General features: G+C 34.0%; 1 protein-coding gene across 1 annotated transcript in view; it reads right to left on the minus strand.

The window, feature by feature from the left end:
- Nucleotides 1–17563, minus strand: part of LOC139141723 (ribosomal protein S6 kinase 2 beta-like) — a 63079-nt gene that overhangs the window by 19387 nt on the left and 26129 nt on the right. Inside the window, 1 exon segment of the mRNA XM_070711335.1 lies at nt 16101–16223. Within this exon segment, the coding sequence (XP_070567436.1) occupies nt 16101–16223 (123 nt within the window).

Consider the following 17563-nt stretch of genomic DNA (forward strand, 5'->3'; position numbering starts at 1 on the left):
GGTCATATCTTGGAATATTCTCTATATTTACTAATGCACTAAAAACTGTTGACTGCACACACAGACAAATTAAAGCAGGTCATATTTTACCTACAAACTGTGGTACATGCATCTATTTTAGTTATCAAACCAAAGACAGTGATCAACTCCATTTATACATGCTTTATATACTTCTCTACTAAAAAGAGTCAATTACAGGTAGATTGTAGCAAATTATAAAATGTATAAATATACGGTTTTATTCATGTGATTAATTCATGAGAAAAATGCAATTTTTACACTCATCTATTCTGTATGCATTATTAAAATTAGTTCTGTACTTTAAGCCAATTTAAGTATTGGGTGTCAGACAAAAATCAAGTACAGGCTTGGTAAGAACATCATACATCTTAAAATACCTTGCATTTATCATGAGTTTGGCTCTCAATAGGTCAACGTTACTAATTTCTTGGTAAAGAAAACAGACCCTCCATGAATCAATTGGCAGTTTCCTTTCCTGCTGCTGAGACATTCTTATAAAGAAACTGTGTTGAATTTGGTGATACTTCAGCTTTGATTGGTATAAAAAAAATTACATCTGTATCAAATATCATTAAATAGGTATAATTTATATCAGCATGAATATATCACGAAATAACAATATTATTGTTATTATGAGTTTTGAAAGAAAAATAAAGGCCATAAAGCAATCAAACCCTGACTGATTATGTTCAAATGATTGTACATATCACTGTCTTTGTGCATGTAGTAGTTATTCAATATTTTGATTCTCAAAATCCAGTTTCTCAATAAAAACTTCCTAAGCCCAGGGGTCAAAGGCCATTGTATTGCTCAGTAAGCTGGGGATTAAACATGTGGTGTTGAAATTTGAAACACCAGTCAACCATGTACAATATGTGATATATCAGGGATAATACAAGTTTATAATGTAATCCATACATGTGGTGATCCTCTATCAGTTCATTCTCTTTCAGGGAAAGATATCTGCCGGCAATTACCCTGTAAACTACAACTTTCCTGTCAAGGTCACATATTTTACTCTTAATATTGTGGTTTTTCTTTATTGCCCAAACTCTGAATGGAATAACCATTCACATGGCATGACCATATATTTGACCTAACCCTGCTGTACATTCTACATATATTTGACCTAACCCTGCTGTACATTCTACATATATTTGACCTAACCCTGCTGTACATTCTACATATATTTGACCTAACCCTGCTGTACATTCTACATATATTTGACCTAACCCTGCTGTACATTCTACATATATTTGACCTACCCTGCTGTACGGTACATTCTACATATATTTGACCTAACCCTGCTGTACATTCTACATATATTTGACCTAACCCTGCTGTACAGTACATTCTACATATATTTGACCTAACCCTGCTGTACAGTACATTCTACATATATTTGACCTAACCCTGCTGTACAGTACATTCTACATATATTTGACCTAACCCTGCTGTACATTCTACATATATTTGACCTAACCCTGCTGTACATTCTACATATATTTGACCTAACCCTGCTGTACGGTACATTCTACATATTGACCTAACCCTGCTGTACATTCTACATATATTTGACCTAACCCTGCTGTACATTCTACATATATTTGACCTAACCCTGCTGTACAGTACATTCTACATATATTTGACCTAACCCTGCTGTACGGTACATTCTACATATATTTGACCTAACCCTGCTGTACATTCTACATATATTTGACCTAACCCTGCTGTACATTCTACATATATTTGACCTAACCCTGCTGTACATTCTACATATATTTGACCTAACCCTGCTGTACATTCTACATATATTTGACCTAACCCTGCTGTACATTCTACATATATTTGACCTAACCCTGCTGTACATTCTACATATATTTGACCTAACCCTGCTGTACATTCTACATATATTTGACCTAACCCTGCTGTACATTCTACATATATTTGACCTATTTCTTGTCTGAAGGCATCAAATGCATAAAAATTTTATAACACCCTTGCAATATCATTATCAATATTTTCTCTCACCATAAAAATTAGCTTTGACATGGTGCATTCCTTTTTATCCCTTTGATACATAAACACAGATTAATCTTGACAGAAGAGAATTCATCTCACATGAGAGAGAGAGAGAGAGAGAGAGAGAGAGAGAGAGAGAGAGAGAGAGAGAGAGATGTGACAAACAGCTTCTTTCAAGTCTGTTGACATATCGGGTAATACACATCCACATTTCTAAAAGCAGCAGATATACCGTACAAAGTTCTTTCTTACGAATCTGATTAAAACTGGCAAATTTTCCTTGACATAACCAATGCCATGCCATAGCATCATTATTTAGAAATTTCTTTAACACATGCATAGTGCTGTGGCTCTCATCAGCATATAGCAGGAAATGACTGTTGATCTCTGGTCAGTATGGCATGAAATCCAAACCTTGCAACACACTTCACAAATTGATTGTTGTTTTCATGGCAACACTCACCAGTTCCAGTGACAGTGATCAGTGTTCAATGCATTACTGCAGATTTTATTGAAGACAAATTCAAATTTATTGAGATTCATAACTTACACTATTGTCTTATAAATATTTGTTTTTTATGATTAAAAGTATTGGAGGAACTTTGTTAGATCGAATAACATCATTAGATTGGTTAAACGAACTGTGAATATTAGTAATTTGTTGTTGTTGTGTGTTGACCAACATAAGTCAAAAAGTCTGAGACATGTAATGTTTCAGCTTTCAGACAGGTATCATAGCATAACTCTGACTAATTTGAAGTTTGAGAGTTCATATGAAGTGTGCATTATCATTTTAATGCCAGAGACATTTGTACAAATCTCTTTGAATTTAACTTATATGTCTATCTTTGCTCATCTGTGAATGTGTGTTTTCTATGCATACATGTAACTTACACAGTATACGGTACTTTACTAAGTGACTTGATAAATCTTGCATACTTGTATTCTAGTGTGTTCATGCTTGAGTTACCTGTTATGTCATCTGTGAGATGCAAAATGCGCAGGACTTGTCTGTTACCATGGTAATGATAGTAGTAATGAACATCCTTGAATTGATGTGCAGAGAGTGTAAACATAGGGCCAAAGTCCCTGAAGCTACTATAGACATGGATACAAAATTAAGTATTTCCTGACTGTATGAAATTATCTCACTAAGGTCATCCTAGGGACATGTAAAAACCAATATTAAAGCTGTCTGACCAGCGGTTTTGAAAAAACAAGCGACTCAACAGTTGACAGAGCTCTGCTGTGTTATGTAGAGAATAACCTTTTGTGACACATGTATTGATGAAGAAGGTGGATATCTTTGATAGCTCATTTCAGGATGGCCTGACCAAAAATGGAAAAAAAATTCCGTAAAAATACAGATTTGCATATTTCATCAGATTATATTAGTCTATGATAGCAAATAAACGAGAGTTAATTACATTCTAATTAAAGTAAACAAGACTTGTTTAAATCAAGATATACGTCATAATAAAACAGCATATCTGTCAGGTTATAAAGAATCTTGAGCTGGTTATCTTTTAATATCAGTATTTTCATCCTATTAACCAAGCACATTTTAACTTTCAAGTTAACATTGTATGTAAGTTCTGTTGAATAAGTTGAGACTGTACGTACTCAGAGAAAGCACACTGAAGAGACAAATGTTTGAAACTTAAGAAGTTCAAGGTCATCAAAAGCATTATAAGGAATCATGTTACACTTTCATTGCACTGTTTACACAGATTGCATAATTGCTATAAATAGCACATGAGGAATCTTACAGCCCAGCTTTACCATAAAAACCCTATCACTTTGACCACTCTTTTAATTGACCACTCTATTTTTTTCCTCAAAAAGTAATCTTATTTTATCCTTACCAAGTCAACCATAAATGGAAATTAGAACTTTCTCTATCTCTATTTATTTGACCACCCTATCATGACAAACTATTATGAGCAATTTCTTTTAGATAACATAAATGGTGGTTCAGAATATATCAAAGTTGGGATTCAGGAGAGTTGCCTTTACATGTTTTAATCCTCAATTCACTATGAACTGTCATAAAAAAATTGAACTTTCTGATAATTCCACACTAAAATTATTTTGGCTTTGATGATTTCCTTATTAATTCAATTATTTAAAATCATATTAATTATTTTTTTCTGGGTGAATTGATAGGGTTTATACAGTACAAGAATTACATACAATGTAAGTCAAACTTTGACCAAAAATGACAAAAAAATTCCTTAAAAATACACATTTGCATATTTCATCATAATTTGAACAAATCTAAGTTGGGTTATCCCTAGGGACCTGTATACCAAATATCAAAGCTGTCTGACCAGCGGTTATGAAGAAGATGATTTTTTACCAAAAACACCTTTTTTGGCATTAATTTGCCAATTTTCAACAATATCAAAAAATTAAAAAAAATAGTTTCTCAAAATCATACTTTTTATCTACACAACAAATATCAAATCAGTAAGTACTGCGGTTCTCAAGATATTTGAGTGGACGGACGCCTCACAAACGGACATACATACATACATACATACAGACTGACGACGGACGCCGGACGGATACCCATCCAATAGCTTCTATAGACTATAGTCTATAGTAGCTAAAACGAATTCAGACTTTCTTAGAATTCAATGTTTTCAAACCTATTCTTTTGATTTTGATTCAACTCACTAAACCTCAATCTCTAATATTGTCTCCTCAAATTATCTTTAATTGCTGCTCATTGTACACTCTGTATTGTGAAGATCAGAATCAGAAAGAATTAAATGATGTATCAATGATTTGATTTGTATCAAGATCATTGCTTTTGATAACTCCAAAGTTGTAATTGATAAATATTAAAACATTGCTCCATGGGGTATTTTTTCTTCTTTTCTATGAACTTTCATGAACGTTATTTAACTTTTAACCTTACATGGCCTAATATCCTTTTATCAAGTGACTTTATCTGACCTATTCAACAGTAAACAGACAGATTCTTCAAAACAATTTTGGTATACAGTTACTGGTACTCATTAAGAAGTAAAAACTTATCTACATGGTTCCAATAAACATGTGGAAACAACACAGGCACAAAAACCTCAGTACTTTTTGGACAGATCAAATCTTACTCACTTATTACACATAACTGTGGAAAATATTTATGATATCGGAAAGTTATGATTTGCCTATAAGGGAGGAGATTGAGACTGCGGTTACCCTAACTGATTTATATGACATAGACAACAATTAAGGTGATACCTTATAGATAGATCTTTGATGTTCTCCTTGGAAAGTCAAAGGACATGAACAAGGAGTTAATTCAGGCAATCATACAGATGTATATGACGTTCCAAAGAAAATAATGCAAACTGGGAGAATTTACAAGCCATGCTTCACTTGATTAACCATACCTTCTAAAATTTGAAATGATTACAAATTCTTTTTAAGCCAGTAAATGTAATTTTGAAGATATTTATTAAATTTTTATTAGTAAATGTCATCTCTGAATACTGTCATGCTTCATGAATAACTTATCCTTCTTATTCTGTCATCAGAGTGAACACGATAACACAAGACACATCATACAGTACTATCAAAATAAATTATGAAAAGTATTTTGTTATATATGATAAGCAATAATTATGACACAAATTTGCACTGGTTCTACTTTTTTGGATAATTTTGTTTGAAAAACATTGTAGGAATTTCTTTTGGCCAGGAAAAAAGGCTTCATGCATTCCTATGACTATTTGGCACCAATATGTACAAAGGAACACCACTAGATCAGAATGAAAACAATGTGTTCAATCTGAAAACATTTTATCTCAATTGGCACAGGTCTCATTGGTTTTTTATCAGGGAATTTCCCTTCAATCACCAGTGAAGATGTTATTTTGTTAACACTTTAAAAACTTCCCATCTTTGCTATCCAATGCAACAAAACACAACCAGTATAATGCTACACTCTTACTTTAATGGGAAGTTTTGTAGATCTTTAAATTTTCAGTTTTACTATTACATACTATATTCCTGTATATTTCTAATGAAGTTATGACAATTATGACATTATCTCTGAAAGCCAAATTGATATTTAAATTTCAAAAGTTTATACCTGTCGTGCAGTAACATGTGAATGTCCTGTATATATACATGTATCTGTGAGTATTTTCTTTTCAATCAATCATGGAATACATACTTCCAAACTAAGATGACACACACCTTGTATCTCTGATTAACTGATCTGATTTGGTAATATTAGCAAGATCAAATACCACGTTGATATTCCATAAAACACTATCAAATCCAATTTACAGATGATGAACCATAAATACCAAGACTCATTATGACTGAGCATTTGGAGTGTATTGTAAACACTACTGTGTTGCCTCCTGACTACAGCACATGATGATGTCATAGTTCTACTCAGCTAATGACAAAATAAATTCAAAGTAAAATGTAATGTTTACAAACAGGGTGGAGAAAGCTTTACTGAACACTTCATGACCGGATATAGCTATGATAGAATCTTATCAACTAGTCTTCATCTATAGTTAGATATCACTTCCTCTTAATACCAGATCTAAAGTTTTTGTCTATTGATAATCCTGTAAATGAGTGGTCATATAACAAGAATAGAACTCATATCACAATGTATTTCCTGGCCACAATAACCCAACACATTCATGTACCACAGTCCCCCACACACTGTGCATGTACATATGGTTTGTATACATTCTCTGATTAGCAATGAATTCTTAGTGTCAGCAGCTTCAACTAAGAACCTTTTACAATTACCTGTACAATACCAGACAGGTGCTTTCAAGAAGAGAAGTGACAGGAATAGAGTTCTTGTATATGTCATTTTATTTGTGACAAGTCTGAATTGTGTTTTGGATAAGTATGAAAGTGACAATGAAATATTACAGTTGACATTGATTAAAAACAAGCGACCTAGCGGCCGATATAGCTCCGCTGTGTTTATGTAGAGAATAACTATTTTTGACACATGTTGATGAAGAAGGAGGAAATCTTTGATAGCTCAATGCAGTGGCCAGAAAAAAGTGGCTAAAATAAGCTGCAAAAATACACAATTGAAGATTTCATCATACTTTGAATATATCACATCGGATCATCCCTAGGAACATGTCAACCAAAGCTATCTGATGAGTAGTGTTTTGAGAATAAAATTTTCTGACCAAAATGGCAACAATTGCCCCCCAAAATAAAATTGCAGATTTCATCATAATTTCAAAAGATCAAATTGAGTTCATCTATAGAAACCTGTATACCAAATTTCAAAGCTGTTAGACCAGTACTTTTTGAGAAACACATATTTTGACCAAAAATGGGAAAAATTGCCACAAAATTCAAAATTGCAGATTTCATCATTATTTCAATAAATATCATGTAGTTCATCTATGGAAACCTGTATACCAAATTTCAAAGCTATCAGATGAGCAGTTGTTGAAATACACATTTTTTGACCTAAAATTGCAAAAATTGCCCCAAAAATACAAAATTACAGATTTCAGGAGAAATTAAATATATATTACTTAGCTCATCTGTAGGAACCTGTATACCAAATTTCAAAGCTATCAGACCAGTACTTTTGAGAAACACGTTTTTTGACCAAAATAGCAAAAATTGCCCCAAAATTACAAAATCGCAGATTTCATCATAATTTCTACAATATCATTAAGGTGATCTGTAGGAACCTGTATACTAATTGCAAAGCTATCAGATGAGTACTTTTGGAAATACACATTTTTTGACCAAAAATGGCAAAAATTGCCCCAAAAATACAAAATTGCAGATTTCATCAATTCAGATTTCATCATAATTTCATACATATCATTTAGTTCATGTGTAGGAACCTCTATACCAAATTTCAAAGCTATCAGATGAGTAGTTTTGGCAATACACATTTTTTGACCAAAAATGGCAAAAATTGCCCAAAAATACAAAATTACAGATTTCATCAGAAATTCAATATATATTACTAAGTGCATCTATAGAAACCTGTATACCAAATTTCAAAACTATCAGACCAGTACTTTTTGAGAAATACATTTTTTGACCAAAAATGGCAAAAATTGCCTTAAAAATGCAAATTTGCATATTTCTTCACAATTTGAACAAATCTTAAATAGATCATCCCTAGGGACATATGTACCAAATTTCAAAGCTATCTGACCGGTAGTTTGAAGAAGAAGATTTTTAAAGATTTTTTTACCAAAAATGACAAAAATTGCCTTAAAATACAAATATGCAAATTTCACCACGATTTGAAGAAATCTGACTGAAGTCACCATAAGTAAACTGCATATTAAATTTCAAAGCAATCGGACAAGCGGTTTGAGAAAAGAAGATTTTTTTACCAAAAACACCAAAAAATGCCCCAAAAATACAATATGCAAATTTCACCACGATTTGAACAAACTTAAGTGAGGTCACCCCAAGTGAACCGCATATAAAATTTCAAAGCAATTGGACTTGCGGTTTCAGAGGAGAAGGCAATTGTTGACGGACGACGACGACGACGACGACGACGGACGCGGACGACGGACGACGACGGAAATCAACCTATTTGATAAGCTCCGCGTCGCTGACAGCGGAGCAAAAAACTGACTAACCAAACTGTAATATCAGTGATGGAAAGTTAATTTCCGATAGCATGTCATTTTTCCATTAGGTACACCAATCCTAAGTCAACAGTGTCAGCACTGAGTCAACACTGTGTTGTAGGTGTTGTATGATATGTCAAACGTCATAACACTACAGACAAGCATGGGCAACACTGGTTCAACCAGCAAGTAATTTATCAGTTTTACCTCTGATCAAAATGATAACATGAGAACAAAGGACTACAGTCACTGTGAACAGTTATGTCAGTAAGCACTACTGCAAGACCAAGGGACTGCAGACTGCTACTCTAAGGATAGCTACAGGTGTTTGTTTATTTACCAGTTTATCAGTCACTGTGTGTTTACTGTGTCACTGTCCAGACTGATGTGTATACAGACTCAGTCTGTGCTGAGGTCATGAGAGGGACACTGCAGTCAGGTTGCAGACTTACAAATGCACAGCAGTGTAGGAGGTCAGTCAGCTGAGTGATGAAGACTCTACAATGCATCTCATGTTTTGTAGCAGTCTATTATTTGAAACCTTATCAAATTCCAATTTGTATGATTCCACAACTTCCATGAAGAATCATCTTATCATTTGCATTTCAACTGTGCCATTTCATAATGTCAAATTCATCCCTAACTGGTAAGTAAATGAACTGAATTCAACGTGAACTATTTCACAACTTGAATGCAGCTTGGTTGAACTCACACTGTGATTGGGCTTAGGGATAACATGCACGACCCAGCAAAACAACTGTATATGTGATAGCTTAGCAATCATATTGAATGAACACAGTACAAAGTATGTTGGTTGAAGCAAAATGAAAACATTATGGTGTAATGACAAAACACGATGTAAGGTCATTTAGGTGTACTTTTATGATAAATGTCTGTCGTCATACTGTTGATGTCATAATGGACATGGTTTGGTAAACACAGAAATGCTATTACTATGCATTTCATATAGAGAATCAAAGTAAATGTGCACAGTACACCTGCAACTTTACCCTCAACAGGAAATATATGTAGTATAATGACACTGAACTCAAAATTTATGACAAGAACTGTAACATGTAGCAAGCAATCACCATTAATCTTCCCTCAGGAAGTCAAACTGCTAAAAATATCGATTTTGTGTTTTTCATATGTTCTTATTATAAATCCTTCATCCTGAATAAACAGGTGATATCACTGAATTTTGTATTTGAATATTGAGAATGAGTCAAGATTGTCCAGGAAGATACGACAAGCGTAATACCTACAATACATATTTAGAGGTTATTACCCAATATCACCTGTCCCTTGTGTCGTATCAGCATGAGTGTCATTTGTGCTGCATCAGACACAAGAGGAAGTCTCGTGTGTGACGCAACACAAATGACACGAATGCTGATACGACACAAGGAACAGGCGATATTGGGTAATAACCACTTTATCATATACCCATGCCCAGAATTTTACTAATACTTATGACAAACATTAAATTTTGAGGCTTTACTTCATTATGCCTTGTGCATAAATATCAAAATATTTGTGTGAACAGGTTCCATTCATAAACTATACGAAGGAGTCAACATCACGTGCCACATCGCGATTCCTCCTTACATGCATCTCAATGAACCCCTGGAGAAGAAAGACACGGGGATCCATTGTTGTAAAGGGGAATGACTTAAGGTACAATATGCTATAAAAATAATTACAATTGTAATGCTATCCTTTGCTTTGAATATCTCCTGATTTCGATTGCGTTTGATCGTCCTATGGCACAGAGAGGGGTAGCAATATTGTTTGTTTACACTGAGAGCTACTATGTTAACAGGCGTCACGCACGCGACATCACAGTCACACCACACCCTTGCTACCTGTTCAGAGGTAGACCATGCCGTGCGAATGGAAGAATGTGTGCTTGTCTGAAAATAAAGAACTTCAAGAGAAAAATCCATGGGAAAACATTACAAGACTCAACATGTTATCTCTGTATTTAGCAACATGAAACATCCGTGTCCCTCAAAGCCCTTCAAACATTTACGTCAGTGACATCGCTTTGAAGGCAGAAAGCAGCAGCCATTTTGTTTGTTTACGTTGTTTACCATCAAATTGCAAATGTAGTTTGGGAACACTCCAAAACTGATGACGTTTACCGTGAAATATCACGGTGATATTTTATGGTAAACATCATTAGGATGAAGCGATATGGGCATGGGTGTATAATAAATGCAATTTATTACCAGGGATAGAGAGTCCATCTGAAATTAATCTAGCCCCTGCAATATTCCAAAAAAATAAGCAGGGCTAGCTTTAGCTCTATGTGACCTCTGACATTTCAAAGTTCAAATTGGCAACTTGGATAACATTATGATGTTAGTACTGTTCATGCTTTTTGTACATGTTTTATGCAAAAGAATGGCTAACATGGCGGCCAACGACTATTTAACCATTGGAGACAACTTTAACATATCTTTACTGAGCATACAGGCTGGGCATATAGGCCAGAATCAGATATGTCTGCAGTGGAGAAATATTCAGTACATGGTGTTTTTAATGACCTATATGTTACCATGTGTGTCTCTCGGTTGTACTAACACTATGAATCATGTGACATGGTCTCATTTGTGGAGGAAAACTTGGTGGGAAAATGTCGTTCTGACTACATGGGATGATAAAGACTAGATAGAAAACTTTGGGTAAATGTAAATGTGAGCAAATCATAGACCTAAAAATAGGTCTGTGATCAGACTTGGCCATCATCTAGGACCAAGGCCAGAATTACGCATTCACAACAAGAAAATCTGGGCCAACTCGGATTTTGTGTCAGCCCTAGACCCCCCTCACTTTCAGCACAAAATCGGTCTGAAAGCCAGGCCGATGCCTAGAGTTCAGATTGCTTTTACAAAAGTTACGTCGGTGTCGCTGTTATGTCGATGTGGCAGCAACGCAACTTTGAATCAGTGTTTATTACACTGAATTCAGCTTGTCATCCCAGATGTATAAGATTATTCCTATAATAGTATCGTGACTACATAAAATGAAAGTCTGAAATTCTCCTTGTTATCTGATGGAAGCTATATCAGTTTTAATTCCATTTCAAAGATTATCTGTCAGTAGATAAACAGCTTGGACCGAGGTAAGTATCTGTAACATTACAACATGTTCTTAACTGATGTGGTGGAATAAACAAAACAACAAACAAATAACAAATAAACAAACGACAAAGTCAACAGCTGTTGCTTCCTTTCAAACATCAGATAGTCTGATTTCCTCTTATACCAGTACTGTGCATTCATAGTACTTACTGGTATGGTATCTTTCATTAATGGGGTCTCCTTGACCTTCTGTATAAATGCTACAACATTTTTTGAGAAATTTTTATCTTGTAATAAATGGAAAGTGTCTTAATATAATTGATGAATCACACATCACTTTGACAGATTGATCTTTCAAATGACTCCATAATGCAAACACTGCTGGTATGCTTTCATCATCAATTCAACAGGAACAATTCAATTGCAATAGAATGTACCGGTACACTGACATTCTTATGTCTAGTCAACATTTTACATTAAATATATTATTCCAGTTACCTCACATCTACAGATATTGGCACACAATGTTGTGCTGATAAATAATTGGACAGAAGACCTCCATCATATAATAGATGAGGTTTAATGCATAAATTATATCATATACCATGCCTGTGTGGTTTTACTATCCAGTCATAAATGTGAATTATCCAGGTCCTAGATTCTCATAAAGAACAAAAAACTTTACAAGTTCATGAGTCTCCTCATCAAAGGGGGTCATACCATTGTACTCCACATCAATGAAGTGCAAACCAATACTAAAATGTCACGGACAGTAGATTCCATGTACATAAAATGAGAAACAACACCCGTAGCTTCACCTTTCTTGATATTTTAGAACTCTGAGTCAATTTATCTACAAGATCTTGTGATGCATTGGAGTATGAGTTTATTACAGATCACAGAATAAATGTACAATATGTAGGTCTTGAGCTCAGTCTCTGGTGTTATTGTTGACATTTGAATTAAGTCTGGACAAAAAATTATTTGTCAGCTATACCATTGTATATCATATACAATTAATTGAAAATGCATAGATACCGGGTACATGTATATTCCACATTTCATTGTACATTAGGGAGAAGACTATGACAATGTGATTGTTTTCTTGATCAAGACTACCGTCAATATTATTGAAAGTTACAGCTCTACTAGCTGTCCTGTGAATTCTATGCGATGTCACACATGCATGCTACGGTGTATGCTCAACTTTAAAACTTTGTCAGTAACTCTATTATTATCTGATGATCATCTTCTTGGTTGTTGAAAAAATACAAAATGTTTGTTACAAACATTAACATTCTTCTTGAGTTAAGTATAATACAACAGTTTCACAGTAAATCATCCAATCCAGACAGACTTTATAGGGCTAAACTCAGGTTTCTAAAAGCCCCAATAGCTGTGAATTTTATGCATTATTTCCATGATTTTATTTTCAAACTAAAGTTAGTTCATGTAAATGTGCTAATTAAAGGACGTGTGTAGAAGTATCACCGCTTGCTGATTTGGACCATGGCTACATGTTTTGACAGGCTGAATAATAAACAGGTGCCGCACCCATAAAATGGCGCCCCATGGAAAAGTACGAAAACACAGTATTTCCTGCGCATACACATCGTGATTATAAAAGAAATAAGGATGATGACATTTACTTGAATGCACCACACACCTTGGCCAACATTTTATTGTTGTAACCTTTATTTTCTCTGTCATATGATCAGTTTTTAAAAATGACGGAAAAATCAAAAATGGTGTTAAAACATTTGAATTTACATGCAATTTTCGACACATATGACAGTGTTATACATTGTTTTAGTCTTTAATGGGTCTTATTCAAAGAAAACTCTTGGAAAACTGGGATATTTTGAGATTGGTTTATCACGCATTCGCAGCTATTGGGGCTTTAAATGAAACCAGAACACACTGATACAACACAAACAGAATTAAATGTTCTTATCACGGCAAACCATTTTGACTTCAAGGAGCTCAATGTTACAAGGACACCATTTAATTAAAAAGTTGGCCCTTGGCCTGATATTATTTTGAACAAACCAAAAATAGATGTGCACACAGATTAAAGTAACTGTCATAACTGATGACAGTTATCTTGCTTGGCAATGATGAAAGCTTTGAAAGCTTTACTGTACAAGGTGATTCAACGCAGAAATACATTTAACTATTTCTTAAAAATTTCTTCAAGGAAACTTCAAACCATTCTATTTTTAAAATCAATGATAAGAATCACAGGTCATTGTGCAAATTTTAGATTAGAGAAAAAATCGCCTAAAACTTACCAATGTTTGCAATTCAAATGACTGCAACTGTATCTGGAAAAATCTGATTTCAAATTTTCTCAAAAACAAGACTGTGAAAATTTCATCTACACGACAAGCTTCCAAATTTGTTCAAAAACACCAAATGCAGCAAACTATTATAGATTTGAGAGTTTGAACATCTGTCCCCGAGGCGTATTCTACCTTTACAAGGTAGTTCTTTGACAGATGGTCGACAAGTTAACTGTCTGTACTTTTCTTTGATGTGATTTATTCCACTTTAGATGAATGACGTATTTCATTTGAAAACAGTGAAGTCTCCATGGAATCCAAGCTATCCAGACTATGCTACATTAACCATTACTGTGTACAGACTATCTGACTCTAGCAATAATCGCTTCAATGACTACATAATGCATTACTTCATATCACACACAAATACTATCTTTATCAAACTGCTTGATTCATTAACCATTGCCAACCAGGTAACTAAGGTGTGTTAACATTATATTCAAAATTATGTAATGTCCCATTGTCACAAATGTAAATGAAGTATTATTACTCATTGTCATGGAAACAAAGCATTTTTTGTAAATTGTCTGCATTGCCTGATAGGATTTTCAATCAGCATAGTATTCATGTCCTTTATTCATGTCTGCAATGTAAGTTTTACTGACTGACACATTCAAATCAATCAGACATCATGCTAGAAAAAAATAAAGCATTTACAAACCACATACATGTACATGTAAATTTTCATGGTTTTATACATTCATGTAAAAGCATACTTCTTGGCAAGAAGCTTTTACATGAATGTATAAAATCATGAATCTTGGTTTGCTTATAATAGAGTCTCATACAAAGATGTACCGTAGCTCACCACAAGATGGCAGAAAAACATACCACAACAAGAATGATAAGAAATGTCGATTATGTACATACTACATAAATGCATATATACATACATGATATTATATTAAAATATATGCATGTACCGGTACATCCATATATACATGTACGTATATATGTACACAAGTGTGTGTGTACCGGTACATCTGCATGTATGTACAGTGTGTGGTATACAAAGATTAAAATTTGAAACTGAATAATGTATTGTAGTCCTGTCTGAGTTCAACTTGGTTTTTCTGAGATACAAAATATTTAATTGCTTATGATTATCAAGGCTTATTTGCATGTCATATACCATTATGGGCTAAATTATGTTGCAGAAATAAGCAAATTAGATTTTGTGGTTATGCAGACAGCACCTGAAACAGAACTCTACACAATGAACATTGTTCTTTGGATCACATTGACAAACTATCGTATATTGTTCTATTTAGTACAAGAAATTGAGTGATACCGTACATCTGTGACAGCTAAAGCTAAAGAAAGTGAAATCTTTCACTGACAGCATAGCTGAAATCTTTGTAATGGCTTTTTGAGTGGTCACTGGGAGACAACTTACATGCTTTTCATCTATTCATTTTATGTACAAATCAAGTCTTGTTAACCTTTTCATAATTCAAATCGGAAATCAGTATTAAAGTACCATCACTCAATGTATTGACAGACACGAATACTTGTAAAAAGAGTTCATCAGAAAGTCTGATTCCTTACTCTAAGTAAATTGTCATCCATATAAAAGTCCTTTTTCTTCAAACTTGTTTCTTTATGTTGTCAGTTTTCATTTATTGCAAGCTTTGACAGGTCTCCTCTGATGTGGGGATTCTCTCATTACACTTTAATTCCTGCCATTCCACTCTGTGAGTAGGGCACTGAATATCTAATTAAATGTGGTTTAATCTTCACAAAATGTAAATATTTTCTTACGTCAAGAAAATATAGCCATGGATTCTTTAAAGAACAAATAAATCATTTTAAGATAATATTATAACATCACAGAGACATTTCAAACTTATACATTGATGATTTTAATAAGGACTTCAATGATATACTATGTATTTGAAGCAGACAAGCCCAACAACCTAAAAGATGAATCATTAAATTTGTGTGTATATGTGAACGCCCATGTGTGTATATATGCAGGTACAGACAGGAGGGGAAAATTAGACTAGATCTCTTACCTTTCCAAATGACCCCTGGCCAAGAACTTTTAAAAGTTCAAAGTGAGATGGATCTGCTTTTTCTAAGCCAGCTCTAGTGACATCCTTCAATTCAAACTCTGACATATTATGGTCTCCATCTTCCTGTAAAATCAATGAAACAACTCTGTGTTAGTGTATGGTTACTCTATTGTGGGGTCAAAATGTGCATTGGGAATAGAGTCAACTAGGATTGTCAACGTCTTCAGATTGTGGGAAGTCATTCTAAAACAAGCACAAAACATTCAGTTTACACCATCTTGTTTTGTGAAATCAAAACTTTCACACACTTAGAGAATGATAACCATTTGGAATTCAAATTGAACGGTTCATTTGTAGTAATTAGCTAATCCACCCTGACAATTTGCAATGTGACCCTTGATTTGTATCATTGATTGATACTTCACAATTTCCATACACAAAGTGTGGTTTGAAATTTAGGGGGAGACTTTCTTCAGATTGAATGGTGTGACTGGGATACATAAGTACTGTTGCCTTGTATGCTACAAAACATGTCAAAGAGGTTAATAGACACACAGCTTGTGCCTTGACATTTGACAGACTATGAGCAGAAGATTAGGTGATGATTGGTAATACCGGTATAACAACTTTCTATTTACAGTAGGTGTTACATAATGTGAACATTTAGTTGAATACAGCAAAACTGATTTGATATCATTCAAACCCTATATTTAGTTGGAAAATAGTATGATCATTAGGTTGATCAGTTGTTATATTTATTTATTTATTTCCATAATATAAATAAATAAATATAACAACTTTCTATTTACAGTAGGTATGACATAACGTGAACATTTAGTTGAATACAGCAAAACTGATTTGACATCATTCAAACCCTATATTGAGTTGGAAAATGGTATGATCATTAGGTTGATCACAATTAAGTTGTTATATTTATTTATTTATTTACATAATATAAATAAATATAAAAACTTTCTATTTACATTAGGTATGACATAATGTGAACATTTAGTTGAATACAGCAAAACTGATTTGATATCATTCAAACCCTATATTGAGTTGGAAAATGGTATGATCATTAGGTTGATCAGAATTAAGTATACTGCAGAATATCATATACCTAATCTGTGGTCATATTGTCAAGAATGATTGCTGTTACAACTATTTAACCCTTTTCTTGCCAACTCAGTCAAAATTGGCCCTAAATTTGGGGTAGCCAGATGTGCATTGCTAGCTGTTATCCTGCAAACTTGGTGGATTTTGGGCTGTTTTTTCCTCTCCAGTATCCTGCCAACTCAGTGTGACTTTAATTGCTCATCCTATACACCTCTCACCCTCCCTGAGGGCAGGTTTTCCGACAGGGTTACACACTAGGGTTAGACACAGAAACCTATTCAGCTAGCTCCCCAGGGGTCCAGACACTTCACACCAAAACCAGGTCACCCAATACAAAGTTGTTCCAA

This window comes from Ptychodera flava, chromosome 10, assembly GCF_041260155.1.
Source record: "Ptychodera flava strain L36383 chromosome 10, AS_Pfla_20210202, whole genome shotgun sequence".
Taxonomy (NCBI): Eukaryota; Metazoa; Hemichordata; class Enteropneusta; family Ptychoderidae; genus Ptychodera; species Ptychodera flava.